Raw genomic sequence first — 22,671 nt, 5'->3', positions numbered from 1 at the left:
AGCTGAATGATTCACTTTTACCTAAGGAAAGGAAAAATAACTTTAGGCCAATAAGTCTAGAAGAGCTTTATTATGGTTCATGTTTTTTTCCAATGATAGACTTTCTTGCCAAATAAACATTTCTGTAATCTATGATCACCTATTGAACTAATGGGCTTCCCTCATAGCTTAGTTGGTAAAGAATCTGCCTGCAGTGCAGGAGACCCAGGTTCTAGCCCTAGGTCAAGAAGATCCCCTGGAGAAGGAAATGGCTACCCACTCCAGTATTCTTGCCTGGAAGATCCCATGGACAGAGGAGCCTGGTGGACTGCAGTCCATGGGGTCGCAAATAGTCGGGCACAACTGAGCGTATTTCTTCCTTCTTCCAATTGAACTAACACTGTATTTTAATGATTCCTTATTTTTTCCCATATAGATTACTTTTTCTGTGTGATAATTATTGTATTTTTCTTTAAAAAGTACATTTTAGAAATGTAAAGTACCTTTTGGCATATAATTAGCCTCTATTTGCATTCTCACATGACTTGTAGCGGAGCTAGAAGAAATCTTAGAGATACTAGATCCAGACTATTATTTTATGGATGAAGAAGCTAAGACTCAAGAATGGTAGGTCATTTTCCCTCAGTCATATGGATAGCCTGTGATAGAGCCAAGTCACTAACTCCCAGCCAGCATTCTATTAGGATAGACTATTTGAGCAAATAAATTGTGAAGGATTGTTTAATAAGTACAATTTTAAAATTGGATAAACAGATGTAAACAGATGCAACTTTGAATGAAAGTCCAGGTTTATGTGGTATAAGATGGCACAATTTTTTTTAGAATTTTTTAGTGACTTTTTGTTTCTAAGTTATTTTTAACACATTATAGAGTAATGAATGAAGAAAGTCGAAAATTTCAAAGTAATAAAAAAAGTAAAATTATTCAAAGTTCTGTTATACAAACACAAATGTATTTGAGGTATGGGTGTATTTCTCTCCAGTTATTGTATTTGTGTTGCTTTAAACATAATTGTTGCCATAATATTAATATGTATTCATTCACTTACAACTAAGGAGTATTTTTTTTGTGGTGGTACGCTGTTTTTATTTATTTTTAATTAATTATTTATTTATTTATTTTTGGTTGTATTGGGTCTTTGTTGCTGCTTGCAAGCTTTCTGTAGTTGTCAAGAGTGGGGGCTACTACCTGGTTATCGTATGTAGGCTTCTCACTGCGGTAACTTCTCTTGTTATGGCTTGTGGGCTCTAGAACACAGGCTTGGTAGTTGTGGCCCACGGGTTTAGTTACTCCATGGCATGTGGGATCTTCTTGGACCTGGGATCAAACCCATGTCCCCTGCATTGGCAGGCAGATTCTTAACCATTGGACTACCTGGGAAGTCCTGTTTTTAAAATTATTTTAAGAACAAGGTATTCTATTTACATTTAAATATAATATTTACTTATTTTAATACATAGAAGAAACTTATTTATATACAAATATTTTCTACAAGAAACCATTTACATTGTTTCCAAGGTGTTTAAAAAAATTAAATAAGTAATCTTTACCAAAGAATGTTTTCTACATAAAGATTCATATTGTAGCATCATGTATACCTTTCTTAACATTTGTATGATCTACTCTAACTTTATAATTTTTTGGAGGGAAAATAGGACCCTGATAATTATTTTACATTCCCTGACTCTTGGAAGGTTAAACATTTTTTATATGTCTCATATGTTTCTCTACTAGCTGTGTTTTTCTACTACATGAATATAAACATTGTTCAAATGTATTTATCAGTGGAGTTTTATATTGATAAAAATCTTAAAATAACAGAAATTTTAAGTGTTTAAACAAATGCATCAGAAGTCTACCATATTTTTCCTATGTATAACAAATTATTACTGAGTTACAAACTTTAGAAGAGAAAAAAATCCTAAAACAGAACTGACATGATATAATGCTGCAATAGTTGAGTCACTTTTCAGGAATCTTGAAATTATAACTTGCTGAATTAATTGTAAAACTCCCCTTTTAATGACACACATGCACAAGCAAAAATTAAAATCTGACACTTTTAAACAACCTTTCCCCTTACCTTTTAATTCTTGGTTTCAGGAGTTGTTTGTTTGTTTAAGGGCGGAGGCAGTGATGTTAATATGATAGTGCCATAGGCATCCCTCATTTTTGACTTTCCTCCCACCTCAACAACAAAAAAGTCAGCATACATCCATGGATAGAAGTGCCTTTGAGGGAGCTGTGGATTCTAGCATCATATGTCAAGGGACCTAGGAGGAGTCTTATCCTGTGTCAGGTGACAGGGAGACAAACCTTGATTCTAACTGTGGTCCTTGCAGTGACCCATAAACCATTTTCAGCCTTTCTTGATCAAGATCTGGTAGTCCTTAGAGAACACTGACTTAGACAGTCACTCACAAAACAAAGAGCCTTTGTGGAAGTCCATGTTTATAGAGGAGAAATGCCCATACTCCATTGGAGCAAAAAAAAAAAAAAAAAAAAAAATGCATTGAAGAGAGCATTTAGTAAAGACTAGAGGAAATGATGCTACTTCAAATGTGAAGACAGCAACACAAAAACTCAAAAGAACATGATGAATCAAGGAGACATGACACTACCAATGACCTTCTGGTGCTGAACACAAATACATGGAGATCTCTGGCTTGATGGATAAAGAATGCAAAATAACCGTTTTAAAACACAGAGACAATTCAGCAAAATCCAGAAACATGAGCAAAGTGAATTTAACAAAGAGACAGAAGTTGTAAGAAGGAACCAACAGAAATTCTAGAGCTGAAGAATAAAATGGATGAAATTAAATGTGTAATAGAGAACATAAGAGCAGACTTGACCAAACAGAAAAATCAATGATATTGAAGACAAGAACTTTGAAATTTATCCAGTCAGGAGAGATAAAAGAAAAAAGAAAGGAAAAGAAGAAAGAAAGCCTATGTGAGTTATGGGATACTATCAAAAGGATCAATTTGTGATCAGGAGAAGAAGAGAAGGAGAAAAGGGTAGAAAACTTATTTAGAGAAGTAATGGCTGAGAACTTCCCAAATATGAGGAGAGAATTGGACATCCAACCACTTCCCTGGTAGCTCAGTGGTGAGCCTGGTAGGCTACAGTCCATGGGGTCGCCAGAAGTAGGGCACAACTGAGTATGCACATGGAAACACGACTAAGGATGCATGCATGGAAACAATGTTATGGGGCTTCCTTGGTGTCTCAGACGGTAAAAAAAACTGCCTGCAATGCCGGAGACTCCGGTTTGATCTCTGGGTCAGGAAGATCCCCTGGAGAAGGCAATGGCTACCCACTCCAGTATTCTTGCCTGGAGAATTCCTTAGGCAGAGGAGCATGGCAGGTTACAGTCCATCAGGTCACAAAGAGTCAGACATGACTGAGAGAGTAACACTACCACTTTTTTCTTGGATATCCAAGTTCATGAAGCTCATAGGTCGCTACATAAAGTCAAAGAAACCCTCTCCAAATATGTGTGATATCCCTTCTATGTGGGACCTAAAGGGCAATGAAACAAATGAACTTACTTACAAAACAGAAAGTGACTCACAGACTTAAAGAAAGAACTGATAGTTGCCAGGAGCAAGGAGTGGGGGAAGGGATAGTTAGGGACTTTTGATTTGGACCTGTACACACTGCTATGTTTAAAATGGGTAACTAACAAGGACCTCTTGTATACCATGTGGTACTCTGCTCAATGCTATGTGGCAGCCTGGGAGGGGAGAATGGATACATGTATATGTATGTATATACATACCAGTTCAGTTCATTTCAGTCACTCAGTATATGTATGGCTGAATTCCTTCACTGTTCACCTGAAAATATTGTTCACAACATTGTTAACTGGCTATACCCCAATATAAAATAAAAAAGTTGGAAAAAAAAAACCTCTCCAAGACGCATTAGAATAAAAATGTCAAAAATCAAAGACAAAGAAAATCTTAAAAGCAGAGAGGAAAAGGGGGAACTCTCAAAAGGCTATTAGAAGACTTTTCAGCAGAAAACTTACTAGCCAGAAGAGAGTAAAATGCTATATTCAAAGTGCAGAAAGGGAAAAAAAAAACTGCAGCCAAGAGTACTTTACCTGGCAAAGCTGTCCTTCAGAAAGGAAGGAGAGATGAATACTTCCCTAGACAAACAAAAGCTGAGGGAATTTATCACTACTAGACCTTCCTTACAAGAAATGCTAAAAGGAGGTCTTCATGCTGAAAGGATGATAATTAGAAATATGAAAACATGACAATATATTTACAACACATTGCTAAAGTAAATATGTAGTCAAATTCAGAATGCTCTAATATTGTAACATGCTGCTGATGCTGCCAAGTTGCTTGACTCTGTGTGACCCCATAGACGGCAGACCACCAGGCTCCCCCGTCCCTGGGATTCTCCAGGCAAGAACACTGGAGTGGGTTGCCATTGCCTTCTCCATTTAAAGAGAATACTTTCTCGGAATATGCTAGTGACCTAGCAAAAGTAAACGCCAATAGAACTAACCAATGGTTCATTTTTCTAAGATAGGTATTTAAAAACTAAGAGGCAGTAGAGAAACCTAACTGAATACGTAACTCACTTGATTTATTTTTAACATATTTAGTTGCTAAAACTAAAATGTCATCTTGACTATTTTACCCAAGAACTTAGCCCAGTAGACATTTTTGTAAGCGAAGAAAAGAGTGAAAGTGTTAGTCACTCAGTTGTGTCCAACTCTTTCAGACCCCATAGACTGTAGCCTGCCTGACTCCTCTGTCCATGGGATTTTCTGGGCAAGAATACTGGAGTGGGTTGCCATTTCCATCTCCATATTCTTTATTTATTTAAATTTATTTATGGCTGAATTGGGTCTTCCTTGTGTCACATGGGTTTTCTCTAGTTGCAGTGATCAGGCTTCTCCTTGCTGTGGCTTCTCTGATTGTGGAGCATGGGCTCTAGGCCAGCAGGCTCGGTATTTGTGGCACATGGGCTTAGCTGCCCTATGGCATGTAGGATCTCAGTTCCTGGACCAGAGATTGAACCCATCTCCTCTACATTGGCAGGCTTATTCTTAACTATTGGACCACCAGGAAGTCCCTAAATCACTTATTCTTGAGAAGTATACACTGATTTTCCTGTCATTGATTTACATAAAGGCAACTAAGTCAGTGAAATGAATTCTGATTGTAAATCGCTGACTCTGGTTCTACCAGTAGTTCAGTTAAGAACAGATTTGTTTACATAATTCACAAATCAACAGAAATTGGTCATGGAAAGTGTCATGCTGTTCCACCAAACCTTTGACACAAGATGCTTGAATATGCCTTTCTGCCCTTGTCTGTGTACTTCTATGCAGACATTCTTTCTGCACCTCTACTATAAAACTTAGCAAGTTTTCTTCCATTCATTTTCCTGTTTATTATTTTAACTTTACTTATTTAATTTTTGGCTGTGATGGGTCTTCATTGCTGCTCACAGGCTTTCTTTAGTTGCAGTGCTCAGGCTTCTCATTGTGGTGGCTCCTCCTGTTGTAGACCATGGGCTCCAGGGCACCTGAGCTCAGTAGTTGAAGCAAGGGCTCAGCTGTCCTGCACCATGTGGAATCCTCCTGGACCAGGGGTGGAACCTGTGTCCCCTGCATTGGCAGGCAGATTCTTAAACATTGAACCACCAGGGAAGTCCCTTTACCTGTGTATTATTTATTTCCTTTTCTACTAGACTGAGAACTCTTTCCTTGCAGGGATATTGTCCCATTCCCATGAATAATACAGTGTGCAACACTTAACAGGTCACAGGTAAATGTTTGCAGATTTTAGAAAATAAATGACATCTACGTCCAAAGATAAGTTTCAGTTCAGTTCAGTTCAGTTCAGTTCAGTTCATTTCAGTTCAGTCGCTCAGTCGTGTCTGACTCTTTGTGACCCCATGGACTGCAGCACGCCAGGCCTCCCTGTTCATAACCAACTCCCAGAGTTTACCCAAACTCATGTCCATTGAGTCGGTGATGCCATCCAACCATCTCATCCTCTGTCTCCCCTTCTCTTCCTGCCTTCAATCTTTCCCAGTATCAGGGACTTTTCAAATGAGTCAGCTCTTCGCATCAGGTGGCCAAAGTACTGGAGTTTCAGCTTCAACATCAGTCCTTCCAATGAACACTCAGGACTGATCTCCTTTAGGATGGATTGGTTGGATCTCCTTGCAATCCAAGGGACTCTCAAGAGTCTTCTCCAACACCACAGTTCAAAAGAATCAATTCTTCAGTGGTCAGTTTTCTTATAGTCCACCTCTCACATCCATACATGACTACTGGAAAAACCATAGCTTTGACTAGATGGACCTTCGTTGGCAAAGTAATGTTTCTGCTTTTTAATATGCTATCTAGATTGGTCATAACTTTCCTTCCAAGGAGTAAGCGTCTTTTAATTTCATGGCTGCAGTCATCATCTGCAGTGATTTTGGAGCCAAAAAAAATAAAGTCTGCCACTGTTTCCACTGTTCCCCCATCTATTTGCTATGAAGTGATTGGACCGGATGCCGTGATCTTAATTTTCTGAATGTAGAGTTTTAAGCCAACTTCTTCACTCCCCTCTTTCACTTTCATCAAGAGTCTCTTTAGTTCTTCTTCACTTTCTGTCATAAGGGTGGTATCATCTCGATATCTGAGGTTATTGATATTTCTCCCGGGAATCTTGATTCTAGCTTGTGCTTCATCCAGCCCAGCGTTTCTCATGATGTACTCTGCATATAAGTTAAATAAGCAGGGTGACAATATACAGCCTTGACGTACTCCTTTTCCTATTTGGAACCAGTCTGTTGTTCCATGTCCAGTTCTAACTGTTGCTTCCTGACCTGCATACAGATTTCTAAAGAGGCAGGTCAGGTGGTCTGGTATTCCCATCTGTTTCAGAATTTTCCACAGTTTATTGTGATCCACACAGTCAAAGGCTTTGGTGTACATAGTCAATAAAGCAGAAGTAGATTTTTTTTGGAACGCTCTTGCATTTTCGATGATCCAGTGGATGTTGGCAATTTGATCTCTGGTTCCTCTGCCTTTTCTAAAACCAGCTGGAACATCTGGAAGTTCATGGTTCACGTATTGTTGAAGCCTGGCTTGGAGAATTTTGAGCATTACTTTGCTAGCGTGTGAGATGAGTGCAATTGTGCAGTAGTTTGAACATTCTTTGGCATTGCCTTTCTTTGGGATTGGAATGAAAACTGACCTTTTCCAGTCTGTGGCCACTGCTTAGTTTTCCAAATTTGCTGGCATATTGAGTGCAGCACTATCACAGCATCATCTTTTAGGGTTTGAAATAGCTCAACTAGAATTCCATCACGTCCACTAGCTTTGTTCATAGTGATGCTTCCTAAGGCCCATTTGACTTCACATTCCAGGATGTCTGGCTGTAGGTGAGTGATCACGCCATCGTGATTGTCTGGGTCATGAAGAGCTTTTTTGTACAGTTCTTCTGTGTATTCTTGCCACTTCTTCTTAATATCTTCTGCTTCTGTTAGGTCCATACCTTTTCTGTCCTTTATTGACCCCATCTTTGCATGAAATGCAAAAGTATCTAACCTTTAAAGGAGTAATAACTTTGGGCTTCCCAGGTGGTGCTAGTGGTAAAGAATCTGCCTGCCAATGCAGGAGACACAGTGCAGGAGATGCGGGATATATCTCTGGGTGGGGAAGATACCCTGGAGGAGGTAATGGCAACTCATTCCAGTATTCTTGCCTGGAAAATTCCATAGACAGAGGAGCCTGGCGGGCTATAGTCCTTGGTGTCTCAAAGAGTCAGACATGACTGAGCATGCACACACACCTTTGGTCAAAGATTCCAGCTTGTGTCTTACTGCAGAGTATCTTTCTCCTTTGGTATACCTGAGCTAATGCTGACCAGGTGCTGGTTTAAAAAAAATGATCTCACATGTTTTCTACTGACCTGATTTACCTTCAGATTTCAAAATTTCTGTATTATTTTAGAAGATAGGGGTGTGTGTGTGTGTGTGTGTGTGTGTGTGTGTGTGCATGCACATGCGTGTGCGTGGACGCACAGGCGTGTGCACACAATAGATTCTTTGAGCAGTCCATGGTCATTTTTCTGCAAAGCAAACAGCCACTGATACTGGCCATGATCCTTCCCACATATACTCTTCTCCAATCAGCCTGAAATCTGAACAGTACAGTTTTGAGTTAGGAGATTTTTATCATCCTTTACAATCTATGAGTATGTCATATCTCTCCCATCTCTAAAATGTGTTCTAAATCTGCCCCTTCCCTCTGTCCCACCACGGTGGCCCCTCCAAGCCACCATCCTCTCTGATCTGGATAACTATTCTCTACACAGCTGGAGTGGTTCTTCCCAAATACAGATCAGATTCTGTTGCTCCCCTGCTGCAAGGTCTCCAGTGGCTCTCCATGGCACCTCATTATCATGTCCTACACAGTCCTAGATAACCCACCCTTTTGCACCCATGCTACCTCTTGACTGGGCCTGCTCCACCACTCGCCTTGCAGAGAAAACTGTCTCACCAGCTGTCTGTTCCTTGACCCAGTGACATTTCAAGGCCACTGCACTTGTTCCCTACCCTCTAGATTCCTGCATGGCTAACTCTTTTGACACGCAGGTCTCAGTTCAAATGACATCTCCTTGAAGAGGGCTTCCCTGATGGCTCAGCAGTAAAGAATCCCCCTGCAATGCAGGAGACCCAAGAGACGTGGGGCTGGAAAATCACCTGGAGGAGGGCATGGCAGTATTCTTGCCTGGAGAATCCCATGGACAGAGGAGCCTGGTGGGCCACAGTCCAAAGGGTCACAGAGTCAGACACGACTGAAGCATCTTAAAGTACTGAAGCGACTTAAAGAAGAACTGAAGCGACTTAAAGAAGCACGCACACCCTTAAAGAAGTCCCCTTCATCACCCAGTTTAAAGCAGCAACCAGCCACAAGGTGTCCCACCACACTGTTCTATTTTCTTCCCAGTCCTAACCTCTTGGCAGCAGAGTTGAGCGGGAAAGCACATGAGCCCAAGCGCCAGACTCCATGGGCTCAACTCCCAAGTACACCTCTACTACTTGGGTGACTTGGGGACAAGCACTTCATCTTTCAGTGCCTCTGTTTTCAGAATAATAAATGTACATACTTCATGAGAACTGTTGTAAAGACTAAATGAGTTAATACATTCAAAATGTTAACCACAGAACTTGGTTTGTAGTTATATCGTTTATCTGTTGTTTGCCTTTCCTTTCTGTACCTTCCTTACTCTCACTTCACAACCACCATCACCACCGAACACATAAAAATCAGAAAGAGCAGCGATCTTACTGCCTTGCCCCCCATTCCTTTATTTCCTAGTGTGGACCACTATGTGTTCATTCATATTTGTTGAATGAATGAAGTATTAGAAACAAATGATGACGGTGTTTAAATTTATCTCAGATTGGTTTCATTTTTTTAAGGACTCTCAGATCTACAGGAGAAGCACTGAAGATTATTAAGATAGTGGTTTCTTTTTTTTTTTTTCTTAGTTTCTATCAGTGCACTGCTGAAGAGAAGTTGCACAGCATTGGGAGGTAGGAGAAATAAATATTTTTTAAAAATGTTTCTGTTTTTATATTCTCAATTCCAACCAACAGTATTTAAAAAATTTATTACCCCATTTATTTTTGGCTGCATTGGATCTTTGTTGCATGCGTGGGCTTTCTCTAGTTGCAGTGCTCAGGCTTCTCATTGTGGTGGCTTCTCTTGTTCCAGATGGGCTTCCCTGGTAGCTCAGACAGTAAAGAATCTGCCTTCAATGCTCTTGTTGCAGACCACAAACTCTAGGGCTCTAGTTGCCCCTCTTCATGAGCCAGGGGTCAAACCCATGTCTCCTGCACGAGAATCCTGGCAGGAGGATTCTTAACCACTGAACCACTAGGGAAGTCCAGAAAAAATAAATATTGGTCCTATCACTTACAAACTAGAAGAGGCTTCTTGAGGCTGCTCTGGGTCTCAGAAGGCTCATCTATATATCAAGCTTATTACTACTGGCTGAAGATAGAAGGATGAGTCAGGTGTGGGCAGTTTGTTGTTATTTGTTTAGTCATCAGCTCTAAGATCTATGATTTTATGAATACAATCAAAATTCAGGAGAAAAATATTAAAGTCTATATGGTAAAACTCTGAATTATTTTACAGATTACCTGAAAGCAAATTAATGTCATCATTAATGTTAACATTAATTAAAATGTTAATCAATGCAGTTGTCAACTCAATTTATAGCTCTGGGATTATCTGTAATTACCCACAGAGACTAGCTTCTAACTTTATGTACATACACACACCCACAAATTAATATATCTCTTTCTGTTCAGAGTTATATGTTTAACGAGTAACTACAAAAAGATATAAAATGATGATCTCAAACTTGAATGCTTGAAATATCATTGAAGTGTACCCTTCACGTAAGTATTTTCTTCCAAACTTTGAATAGGAAGCCAGCTTTCTCCCAATAAGCTCATTTTCAGTCCCCAATTTATGATTATTTTATTACTTTGGGTTAGGTTAAATTTAAATTACTATATTAAGTTGCAAAATTATAAGTGCCAGATGTTTTAAGGCCTTGATCAATAGATTTGGAGTTATTCTCTAACCACTTCCTTAAAACAGTTCTTCCAAATTTTTCCTTCTGGATCTCTGGTTGTAATTCTGCTGAAGTTCTCTGTCTGTCTCTCTCTCATTCTATATTCACTCTCCTCCCCCATCTTTAATAGGAAATCTGGATTCAAATACTTTTTCTGCTACCACTGACCCACTGAAAGAATTTTTTTCACATAGTGTTTCTCATTTATTTATATTAGTATAGACTCCTAGATATTTATTTTATTTAATGGTTTATCATCCATTATTATTATTTATTTTGATGCTAAAATTATCCCAGTTTTTGACATTAGAAGACCGTTAAAGCTGCCAACTGTGTCCTTTTGACCAAGTTCCCATCATTTTTTAGCACTTCCTCATCTTCTAGAACAGGTCCATCCTGTACTTTACCTGCCTCAGCCCTACAATCAGTCTTTTCTCCAAGGAGCCATGGCAGAGTCATGGTTCTTTTTATTGGAGAATGAGTTCTGGAAACCAAGATTTGTGTGCTTGATGTATTATACTACTGGCTTATCATTTGCTTGAGCTATAAGAATGTATTATCTTCTCTCACCACATATCAGATAGGCTTTACATTCCATTGCAAATCTGGCTGTAGAAGTCAGTGGATTTTTATTATTATTATTTTATTATCTTTCTCACATCTGACTCCATTTTGAGTCAGATGAGCTGTAGACAGAAACTTAATGCACTTAAACTATTCCGGGACTGTTTCCGTTTGGAAACTTGCAGAAGGGAAGCCCTTGGTCACTGGTGTGCAGTACACACCTGTGTCCTCCGGAGTCCGCTGTTCTTCGCCCAGCACAGCCCCACAGCTTTCTCAAACCTGGAGTATCTGCAACACTTTGCAAGGACACAGTGGAGGGGGCCAAGTCAGCGCTCCGACTTCCTCCCGACGCTGCCTCTGATTGGCTCTGGGCATACAAGAAACGGGTGAATGAGCGGCTGGCCCTCGCAGAAACTTGCTTGAGGTCTTTGGGTGGTATTGCCCTTTCCTGCTCGTCCGTCTGGCAGGCCAGCCGAGCCGGAGGAGGATGAGGTCGTCCTGTGTCCTGCTTACCGCCCTAGTGGCGCTGGCCGCCTATTACATCTACATCCCTCTGCCCAGCTCCGTCTCCGATCCCTGGAAGCTGATGCTGCTGGACGCCACTTTCCGGAGCGCACAGCAAGTGGTGAGACGCAGCCCAGAGCTGATTCTCTCTCCCTTCTCTTAAGCAGTATTTAAGGGGGAAAGAGAATTTCCGGCCTTCTCCCGTGAGATGCATATTTTTGTAGCGCAATAAGGCTATTGCTTTTTAAAGTGGTTCAGGCTGACATTTTCAGGATGTCGCATTCGCTTCTTGGCTAGCAGCGAGTTAGGTCTGTGTGTAGGTCTTCGTCTGTGTTGATACCGGAGAAGGTGAAGTTCTTGAGCAGAATTTGACGACTGTTTAAATCCTTCATCTTTCCTAAATGTCACCTTCTATCTTGGTTTGCAGCGTCAAAAATCAAGCTCCCAGCGTTTTGTAACCCACCCCTCCCCCATTTTGTTCTCTAATAGAGGGCGGCAGAGAGCGAGTTAAGTGTTGTAGGAAGGCTCCGGTTCCTGGGAATGCAGCCACCTTAAGAGCAGACTTGGCACCGTGATCTCGCACTGTGTCCGACAGTGGAGCCCTCCATTGCCAGGGGCAGCAGCCTGGGCTCCCCTAGTACTGAGGGAACGGCACAGATCTGCACGTCATGGCCGGCACTCCTCAGCTCAGCCCAACAAAGAAGGCGGAGAGGCCTGGCTGGCTGCGGGAGAGGCTGTGGAGGTAGTGACAGCAGGTGTTTGCAAGATGCCCTTGTTTTCCGTCTGCCCTGCAGCGTTTCGTTTATGTCCTTAACTGTAGAACAGCTAACCTTTGCCTGAGTCAAGATATCCAGGCTTACCCTGGCAGGGTGACAGTTCTCTTTACTGTACCGTGAGTGTGTATTTTTTTTAACCCTGTAGACAGGAAAATGTAACTTTCTGGTTTATTCTATGTAAGAGGCATTATTTTTAGTGCCAGACAATCTAAAATCTAAACTACAATCAGCTGTCAAGTCTGAGCCCTATGACTGAACAGGGTTTTCTGAGCATCCTGCTCTATCTAAACTCCTGATCCTCCCCCCAAACCGAGACTGCTCCCCTCCCCCAATCTTGGGCTTTAACCTCAGGTTATTTTCGTAAACTCATTTAAAGAATGACAACTAGGGAGAGTGAGAGAGCAAAAACAAACAAACAGGATTTTCCTAGAGGGTTGATATTCCTTTCCCCTGTGCATTCCAACTGTGTGTTGTCCTATCAAAAATCCCTTAACTAGGGAACTACAGCACATGTCTAGGAAGATTTTGCTTTTCTTGAATCCAGCCATGTTTCCACCCTCAAGTCCCCCGTTTTCTCTTAGGAAGGGTCTATGAGGCTATAGAGCCTCTTCCTTCCCTCCTGCTTACTACAACGTTGACAAGACCAAGACCAAGACGGAAGAATGACCATCCCCTTTTCTAGCACTGGCTCCAACAAAGGCAGTCTTGTGCAGGATGCCCTGCAATCACTCTCTTCCTCCAGAAATTTTGTAGCTGGGGAGTAGCACCCTTTAAAGATTCTGGGATACAATGATATTTACCTGGGTGGCTTAAATGGCCTTCTACAGTAAAAAGAATAATGCCTAATGATAAGAAAAACAGAAAGAAAAAATAAGTCAAACTACTGTGTTGGCCACAGAGATTATTCTTGCCTTTCTGATCACCAAGAAGATCTTCCCTATCATAATTAAGTCGAAAAAAAGCCATGATTGGAAAAATGTCTTTCTTCCGCAACGAAGCAACCAGCCCAGTAAGCCCTTTGGACCTTACGGTCATCTGCAGAGTGTGCCCTTAGCTGGGTTTGGGAATGATAATGTTTATAGTGCCAGGTCACAGAGACAGATAAGGTAGCAGAGTATCCTCACTGGATACTGTGGCTGGGGTTGGGTTAGCACACAAGTGGCTCTCATCATTTGTATTCAGAACTGTAAAATATCAGAAAGATCATTCAGCCCACAAGGAAACATATTCTACCCAGGAAGGCAATTTACCAGTGTCACTTCAAATTGTCCTGGGGAAAAGGCAATGTGTTTGACACTTGGTAGTAAACAGAGCATGACTGTTAGTCATGCCTCCCTGAATCCCTCCTCAGCCAGGCCACTTGCTGGCTGCAAGGCCAGCCCATTAACTAACCTTCTCTGATCCTCAGCTTTCCTTGTAAAATAGGGCTGATAGCTATTGATGCTTTGTAAGAGCGCTGTCATGTATTTTAATGGCTGGAATTGGTTGTAGTTTTTCTTCTAACTACTAGTCCATTCTTCCAATGGACTTCCCTGGTGGCTCAGACGGTAAAAGTGTCTGCCTACAATGCGGGAGACCTGGGTTCAATCCCTGGATTGGGAAGATCCCCTGGAGAAGGAAATGGCAACCCACTCCAGTATTCTTCTAAGTATTATCCCAAAGGGCCACTGTGGGTTGTGGGGAAAAATCTGTAGTACTGCTCAACTTTGTTGAAACAAAATAAATGTAAACTGGAAGTAGATTACCTCGTTGAAACCTAGAATACTACCACTAAATTGCCTGGCATAAAGTTTGTTGCCCACATCATTTTAGTTTGAATTGATTGGCTCCATTACAAAAGCTACTTCAGAGGTAAGGCTTGGTCAGTTTCCTAATACAGCAGGCACCTGCCTAATATCAAGAAATGTGAAGGCTTGGGAATTCCCTAGCTGTCCAGTGGTTAAGACTCTGCACCTTTCACTGAAGGGGGCATGGGTTTGATCCCTGGTTGGGGAACTAAGATGCCATGTGGTGTGGCCAAAAAAAAAAGTGAATGCTACTTTTATTCTGTTGTCATTGGCAAATGCTTCATCACTCCCTGTCCCTTCTCATCTCCTTTATCTTCTGCAGATGAGTCCGATTATTGAGATTATGTTCATTGTGCTTTTCTTCCTTGGGGTCTTTCAATATTACCTAAGAAGAAGCTACTTAGGATCTTTCTCAAGTCATCTCAAACACAGATGCTACATTAGAGTCATGTAGGAAGCCTTCAAAAATCCTAATGTCCAGTTCACAACATATACCAAATTTATGCAGAATCTCTGGGAGAGGAGTCCCAGGAAGCAGTATTTTTAACAGTTCCCAAGGTGATTTCAGTATGCAGCAGAAACTGAGAACCACTATTCTGTAAGTTAAATAATACACTGCTGATGATATTTTTCTTAAACTGTTCAAGTTATATTGCATACATGTTGCTGGAAATAAGCCCTTTACATTAGCATGTTTATCAGATTAGTCAGCTGATACTTTGGCTCTAAGTCTAAGGTGATAAAATAGCTAGGCATCTTTCAGTGCAATAGCAAAGCCATCATAAGACTTGAGCAGTGGAAAAACACAGACAAAAATAGTCTGGGAAGGGCAATGGAGAGAGATGTAGATGAAGATTAGGGAAACAAAAGGAAGGAGTTTGGTGGACGTTCTGAAGACTTTTCAAAATGCTGTGCAAGCAAAAAGTTTTTAAAAATGGTAATCCTGGTACAGGTAGATATACTGAGAAGTATACACTGCTGGAGAAAATGTAAATTTTAACAACTTTTTTGATGGCAGTTTGGCAGTGTCCATGGGAAGCTGTGGAAGTATTTATTCTTTGACCCAACAATCCCTCTGGATGAATTCACATAATTATGCATATAGTCAAAGCTGTAGCTGTAAAGAAAGAAACATTTCATAGGTACAAAAATCTTTTTAAACTAGTCCAAAATCACTGCCATTTATGAAATATATGAGAGAATATTCAGCAACTTTTCTTTTCTTTTTTTATTTTCAGTGTTATTTTAAAGAATTTAAGAACTATAACAGACTATGTAAATATGGTAAACCCATATTTTGGAAACTATGCAGTCAAAAAATTAAGCTGTAAAAATAAAGTTTAATGATGTACAAGTGATTTATACTGAGCTTTAAGTGAGAAAATGTTATAAAAAGCATATATGCCATTATACCATTTGAAATATTTATACATCAAAACAGACAGCTTTATAAATCTATATATAGGTGTATAGAAAAAGCAGGACATAATTTAAAATATAGTGATTTTTTTTCTGGGCCATAAGATTATATCTTCAGGTTTCCTATCTGTATAGTTTTTCTGCAATGATCATGAAATAAGAAATTAATTAAAAACTTTTTTTGTAGTAGGTTTTCTACTTCTAAAGTGGAATTGATATGCACATACATATCAATGTGATTAGTATTTCAGTAATTGCTCTATGAAGAAAATAATTTTATTTTCTTTTCTATTTAGGCTGTGCCATGTGGCTTGTGGGATCTGACCAAAGATGGAACTCCAGCCATGGCACTGAGGCACTGAAATCTCTTGAGTCCTAACCACTGGCCCGCCAGGGAATTCCCTAAAACAGATTTCTTTAAAAAAGGCATCCTGGATCCTTTGACCGCTATCATGATAGCAGGTCTCATGTTCAGTCACTTAGATGTAACACAGATTGAAAGCTTAGTGTGTGAGTCTGACCCACAAGAAATTGCAACTTAGTGTGATGAAGAAGCCATGCTCTTGTATAGCTATTAAAAAGGCAAGAGCTGACAAGTATTACAGAAGAGGTACAGTTACAGGAGCTCATAGGAAGGAGTGGTTTTGTACGGTTTAGAGGGGGTGATAAAGATGATGACTGAAGGTAATAATGGGCCAGTTTAGAGCGTGACTTCTTACCTCAATCACTTCTTAACTTTCTAGTTCTTATCCTATGTATCCTTTCAGTGACATAATGTAAAAGAGAGATTATTGAAGCTGATATTTCTGCTGAATGCTTCCCCTGTTTCTTATAAATGACAGTGATTTTGGACTAGTTGAGCAAGGTTTTTCATCCTGTAAAATGTCCTCAAACTTGTTGAAATCGAATGTGACCTCACCTGAATTCTCTGTGCATGATGTGCCTTTGGGCTGTGTGGGTATGCTTTGAATGACAGCTCAGCTGAATGTATACAGAACTCCACCTTGGTAACCTCCTTCATAAGCATTCATGAACTGGAATGTTTACTCCTTAATTTAACTTTAAAACATTAGTATATAATAAGTTTTGCTTATTGCCTTCTAGACTTGCCTTGAAGTCTAGAGACTTCATGTAAATTAGAGATTTCACTCACTAAGCACAGTAATTTTTAGCTGATTTAGTAAAATTTTCTTTAAACACACCTGGCAGCAGAATGGCTTTAAGAATAGCTTGAGGGTACAATATTTAATTAGTATTAGTTCTGACAAGTGAGCAAAATGAGTTGGTCTCGGTAGACAGTACCTGCTGGTGGATCCAATCAAATATTAAAGTCAGGTTGATTCAACTACAAGTGTGTAAGACAATGCCTAATTTGTAGTTCTCCTTTTAATTCTTTATATTTTTAACTTTTTATTTTGTGTTGAGGTTTAGCCAGTTTCCTTTTTACTTTTCCTAAAACTCTACAGATATGGCTCTGAGCACAGAAATGCCAACCTTATTACTTTATTTTAGTGGGATATCCTATTGCTAACATGTGGCTTGAGCTTGATATGAAAATATTTCTGAGGTGTGAAAGTGTAATAATCGTTCTTAAGCATCCTATTAACACACAATTATTTCTTTTAAATTAGTGAGCATATGTTTACTTTTACTGACAAATGAAACTATATGGTAACTACCATTTATTTTCTCCTTTGTTGGTGTTTATAAAGAATTAAGACATGTAATTAAATTTCATGGTGACAAGCCTAACTATCTTCCCTACCTAATCTATGTCATAGTATGACATTTTAACAGTCTTTTAGTGTTTCCAAAATAAAATCGATATCCTGCCTTAATATCCTATCCTTAATAAAGTTAAAATTCAGAAGTCACCATTAAGTCAATGAACAACAATGCTAGGAGTTGATAAAACAATAAAACACATGTCTAATCTTTACGAGTTTACAGTCCAGTGAAGGGAGATAAATCTACTGACAGTTACAGAATGTGACTTGAATGATAGAAGAATAATTATGATAGAAGCATTTATAGGTTGCTGCCTTAAAAAGGACATCTAATGTTAACCTGTGGAGAAGGAAATGGCAATCCACTCCAATATTCTTGCCTGGGAAATCCCATGGACAGAGTAGCCTAGCGGGCTACAGTCCATGGGCTCTAAAAGAGTCGGACATGACCGAGCAACTAAACAACAAACAATGTTGACCCTGGCATCAGGAGCAGATGTTTCCCTTTCACACTGATATCAACTCTGAATTATCAAGGCTGAGTGAACATTTACAGTAAAGAAAGAAAGAAAGTCACTCAGTCATGTCTGACTCTTTGCAACCTCATGGACTGTAACCTGCCAGGCTCCTCTGATCATGGGATTTTCCAGGCAAGAATACTGGAGTGAGTTGCCATTTCCTTCTCCAGGGTATCTTCCTGACCCAGGGATCGAACATGGGTCTCCCACACTGCAGGCAGATTCTTTACCATCTGAGCCACCAGGGAAGCCCATTTACAGTAAAAATAACATCTATTAAGTATATCCTGAGCATTTACTCTGTGCCAGATACTGTGATGTGTGCTTTACATACAGTTCATTTAGTTTGTGCTATAATTCTATGAGATAGGTGTTCTTATTTTTCTTATTTTACAAAGGAGGAAACTGAACTGTAAAGAAAAGTAACTTGCTTTTGATAACAAAGCTTTTAAGAGGTGGAGCCTGTCTTACTGTGAGTTTAAGAGCTCAACCATTGTGCTAGGTTGACTTTCCATAAGAGCCAGCTGAGTGAAAGAGGTGAGGAAGAGAAGGAGAGAAAGGAGGGGGAAAAGGGCATCCCAGACAAAGGGAATGTTCCAGTGGGAGAGGATGGTACAAGCTAAGGCCCTAAAAGTAGTTCCGAGTGGCTGGAGTGTAAAGCTGATAAGTCAGAGAGGTGAGGTAGAAATGAAGCACAGGACAGGTAATGAAGGATCCTGTGGGCCAGGAAAGGAGCCACTGAAAGGATTTTAGCAGGGAAATCACATGGTCAGATCTGTATTTGAGAACAGTTTTCTCAGTGGCAGTATAGAGACTAGAGTTTAAGAAAATAAATGAGGGCAAAAGACCACTTGAGAAGCAGTTATCCAGATGAGAGGGGAGAGCATGAAATAATAAAATGGGATGGGTTTGGAGTGAGGCTGACCAGAGTTTCTGATTGGGAGAGTGAAGGAGAGAAAGAAGTCAAAGATGACTTCTGGGACAGGCTCTCCAGTAACTGGGTGAATGGTGATAATGAGCCTGATTAGGAAAAGGAGCAGGTCTGAGGGTGAAGGTCATAGAGTTTGGTACCTTGCTTTGAAGTGTCCATGGGACCAGTTTAAGGGTAGCTGTACATAAATAGTTGGCATATATAAGACCAGAATTTGGGGGGGAGAGAGAGAGCTGAGCTTAAGATATGGGCTTGGCAGAGGTGAGTGAATGGGTAATGGTGGGAGCAGTGGGAATGAATGTGTTTAGAGTGAGAGGAGGATTGGAGAATCCTACCAAGAAAACCCCAGGAGCTCTCCAGTGAGAGGAAGAGGAGGCCAGCCCTAAGAGAATGAGACCCTGAAGGACATAATTCTTTGGTTATACCTTACATTTTTATAGCACTGCAGGTTTTACAAAGGGTTTCACTTACATGATCTCATTTTATTTTTACAGCAAATAACTGGCTGACATTAGTTATTTCCATTTGTCGAGTGAGGAAACAGGTTCTGAAAGGGTCAGTGACACTCCCAAGTTCACATGAGTAATGGTGGCAAAACAGGACTGGAATGAAAATTACTAGAATCTTAATTTTGTGTTTTCACTGCTGGGCCAGGTGACCTGAAAACAAAGTCCTGCATGATGGATTTGCCCGTTTTTGTCCCTGGTGCTGTCTTTCTGACAGGTACTCATGGCTGCAGGCATGCATGTGGGTATGCTCATGATAGCTTTATTACGGGTACACTGTATTCTGACTTTTTTTTGAGCTCCTGCTATTAAATAAATCTATGCTGGTGTTTTCCAGTCTTTTTTCCTGTCAGAGATTTGATGACCTTTGTAAAACACACCAGGGGAACATGGAGAAAATACTAGGCGAATCTGTAAGGACTTGAATGACAGAATTCACAGGATTCATAAAGAAAATTATACAAAGGGTTCTCAAAGAGAATGCCAACTCTGACAGATTTTGAATAGTTATAAAAAATGCTTTTAAGTTTTTACCTTGGTAAAACACCTAACTTTCAGTGTCTTATAGCTCATCTGTAACCCGTTAGCAGACTACCTGTTGGCTGCTAATGGTACAGCATGCAAACTGTAAGGAAGCTCTCTTTCCTATAGTTTGTATTCTCAGTCACTCAGTCACGTCCAGCTCTTTGCAACTCCATGAACTGTAGCCTGCCAGGCTCCTCTGTCCATTGAATTTTCCAGGCAAGAATACTAGAGTGGGTTGCCATGCTCTCCTCCAGGGGATCTTCCCAACCCCAGGGACTGAACTCACATCTTTTGTGTTTCCTGCATTGGCAGGCAGATTTTTACCACTGCACCACCTGGGAAGCCCTATAGTTTATAACTATTTAAATACATGTATATTGCTACTAAACACAGAGAGAGTGTCCCCAAGTTGCATGTACCTAGGGTAGCCTCAAAATTTATTATTCAAACCATGCTGTGTCTGAGAGTAATAGTGGTTGCTATTAATAATCGTGACAGGACAACCGTTTTAAACCAGAACTATTCCCAGATGAATTTGGACATATGCTCAGCCTGCATTTATGTGATGTGCATTCATCAGCATAATCAACTCAAAGTTATGGAATGATTGCCTTTCTCCCTGCTCTGCTCAGATTTTGCTGTTAATCCTCCAGGGAACCAGCTCCCACCCCTCACACCAGATGGAATTCCTGTTCTCTAGGATAGTGGCAGAATGAAAGCACTAAGTTTTTTGGCACTTAGGGCCAGCTCCAAACTGGTACCACTCTGCTGATTCTGGCCTCACAGTGTCCCCATGACAATCCTGACACCTGCTCTTGTCACCTCTGCCTCACATGCCCTCCCACACTCTTACTTTAGCCAACATCCCACACATCTTTCAACACCCACTCAAAGATCATTTCTTTTGGAAACTTCGCCTCTTTCCCCAGTCAACCTTCATTTCTCTCGCCTTCGTACTCTGCTAGCATTTTGTTCTTCTTTTATGGCCCTTGTATGTTTCCTAATGTTGATATTTCTTCACGTACAAACTCCCCACCAAATCATAAGCTTTCTCACTTAACATAGAAATAATTTATCTCTTACTATTTTAGTATTTTTGTTTTTTGAGTGTTTGAATGGCGAGAGGAATTTGAAGATAATACATGATAGAGGAAGTAAGAATTCATAGTTCTGCTTTCTTTCAGTCTTCCCTGTTACTCCATTTACCCCAAACATCAGAACTGGTGCTTTCCTGTGTTTCTGACTCTGAACTTATCCCAAAATGGCTTTTTGTTGTCCTTTGCAATTTTTTTTGTTTTTTGCAAGCCTTGCTGTTTTCTGGGTTTCTGATTTCCTCAGAATATTTTTGTGATTTATGGTTGTTTTTTAATTTGTAATGAATCACATGTTTCTAGCTAAATGTTAGTTATATTATAGGCCATCTCCTTAAAAGATAACTGGCAAATTCCCACATTCATTTGGTATCATTCTCTTTTTCTCTTTTCCTCCAGAATGGATAATTGATGAATGCCCCATGAGAAATTAATTTGACCGACACTCTTCTGTGCCACCTGTCCTATAATATTGTCCCTGCCCTGGGACACAAATTACCTTTTTCTTGACCATTCTGAAGTCTACTTTCCTAAAACACAAGATGTTTATTTCACTGTTCCTACTTTATGCATCAGTTCTAAAATAGAGTCACTCTATCCCAAGGTTTCAGTCACTTCCATTTCATGGCTGTTGGAGAGAAGCAAGTCCAGAGGAGCCATAATCTCTGCTTCCTTGACTTTCTTCGCAAGACAAATCAATTTTGCTTTTAAAAGATGATTGACTTTTAATAGAATAAGATTACTGGTAGGTGTCTGCACAATAATGGATACATTTATTGAATAATAAACACAGTCACCTTGTGAAATAGTAGTTAATGTCCTCAGTTAAGGGAGATAGAAATTCAATGAGGTTGAGTAACTGATTTGCAGACATGGGACTGACTGGGAGGCTGGCTGTGAACCTGGTCTGCTGGGTTCCATAGCCCTTTCAGCTGTCTTCCACAGCTTCCTGTTAGATTGTTCAGTCTCCCCTCTTCCCCTTCTTATTCCACCCACAAATATTTTGTGTAAATCCACATTGAAAAAGCATCTCGTGGGCAAGGAGCCTGCTATGTACTGTTTACAAATGTTAGTCCTAGAAGGTTTTCATATATGTTACACATTGAAAAGTGTTCCATGGTAAGTAAGACTAGGAAATGCTGAGTTAAACAGAGTTAATCAGAATTTCTTTTTTAACTGTGAAACATATCAGAATCCCTATCATACTGACATGTACTTTGAATTTTAAAGAAAGAATATTTAGTTGAGTCCCATATTTAGTCGACTATCAATCCTTATTTGAACCTCATGGTACTGATGGTATATTTACAGAATTTGGGGGTCCATTTTCATAGTGTTCTAGAGCATGGATTTGGGGGTCAGGGAGACTTGTGCTCAAATCCCAACTTGAGCTACACTAGCTGTGTGACTGTGACCTTCTATTTAACCTATGAGTGTTTCCTGATCTAGTAACTGGTCATGATACTTAGCTCATGAAGTTATTTTGAAGGTTGCAAATGATAATGTATACAAAGCTTTATTGTTTGTCATCATCTCACAGTAGTTAATATATAAAACACTTGGTATAATAACCTGTCACAAAATTAATATGTTTGGTCCTAATCTGATTTTTGGCAGTCGTCTGCAGTATACTCCAATAGTAGTGTGCAGTTTTTTATTTTTTAATTTTCACCTTTATTCTTGTCAATCTGCTTCTGCTCTCAA

At 40.0% G+C, this 22,671-nt stretch overlaps 1 protein-coding gene across 5 annotated transcripts in view; it reads left to right on the top strand.

The window, feature by feature from the left end:
* NCEH1 (neutral cholesterol ester hydrolase 1) overlaps positions 1–22,671 on the top strand; it is a 112,890-nt gene that overhangs the window by 32,253 nt on the left and 57,966 nt on the right. The window contains exons 4-5 of one of the 5 annotated variants that reach the window (XM_081570956.1): positions 9,523–9,567; positions 10,351–11,808. The exons of the other annotated variants lie outside the window; for them this stretch is intronic. Of the exons in view, the coding sequence (XP_081427082.1) occupies positions 11,671–11,808 (138 nt within the window). The 5' untranslated portion in view covers positions 9,523–9,567; positions 10,351–11,670. The remainder of the gene's footprint in view (positions 1–9,522; positions 9,568–10,350; positions 11,809–22,671) is intronic. 5 annotated transcript variants of the gene reach the window in all.

Source organism: Giraffa tippelskirchi, chromosome 2, assembly GCF_054371585.1.
Source record: "Giraffa tippelskirchi isolate mGirTip1 chromosome 2, T2T-mGirTip1v1.2.pri, whole genome shotgun sequence".
NCBI lineage: Eukaryota > Metazoa > Chordata > Mammalia > Artiodactyla > Giraffidae > Giraffa > Giraffa tippelskirchi.
This window is presented reverse-complemented; position numbering and strand designations above follow the sequence as displayed.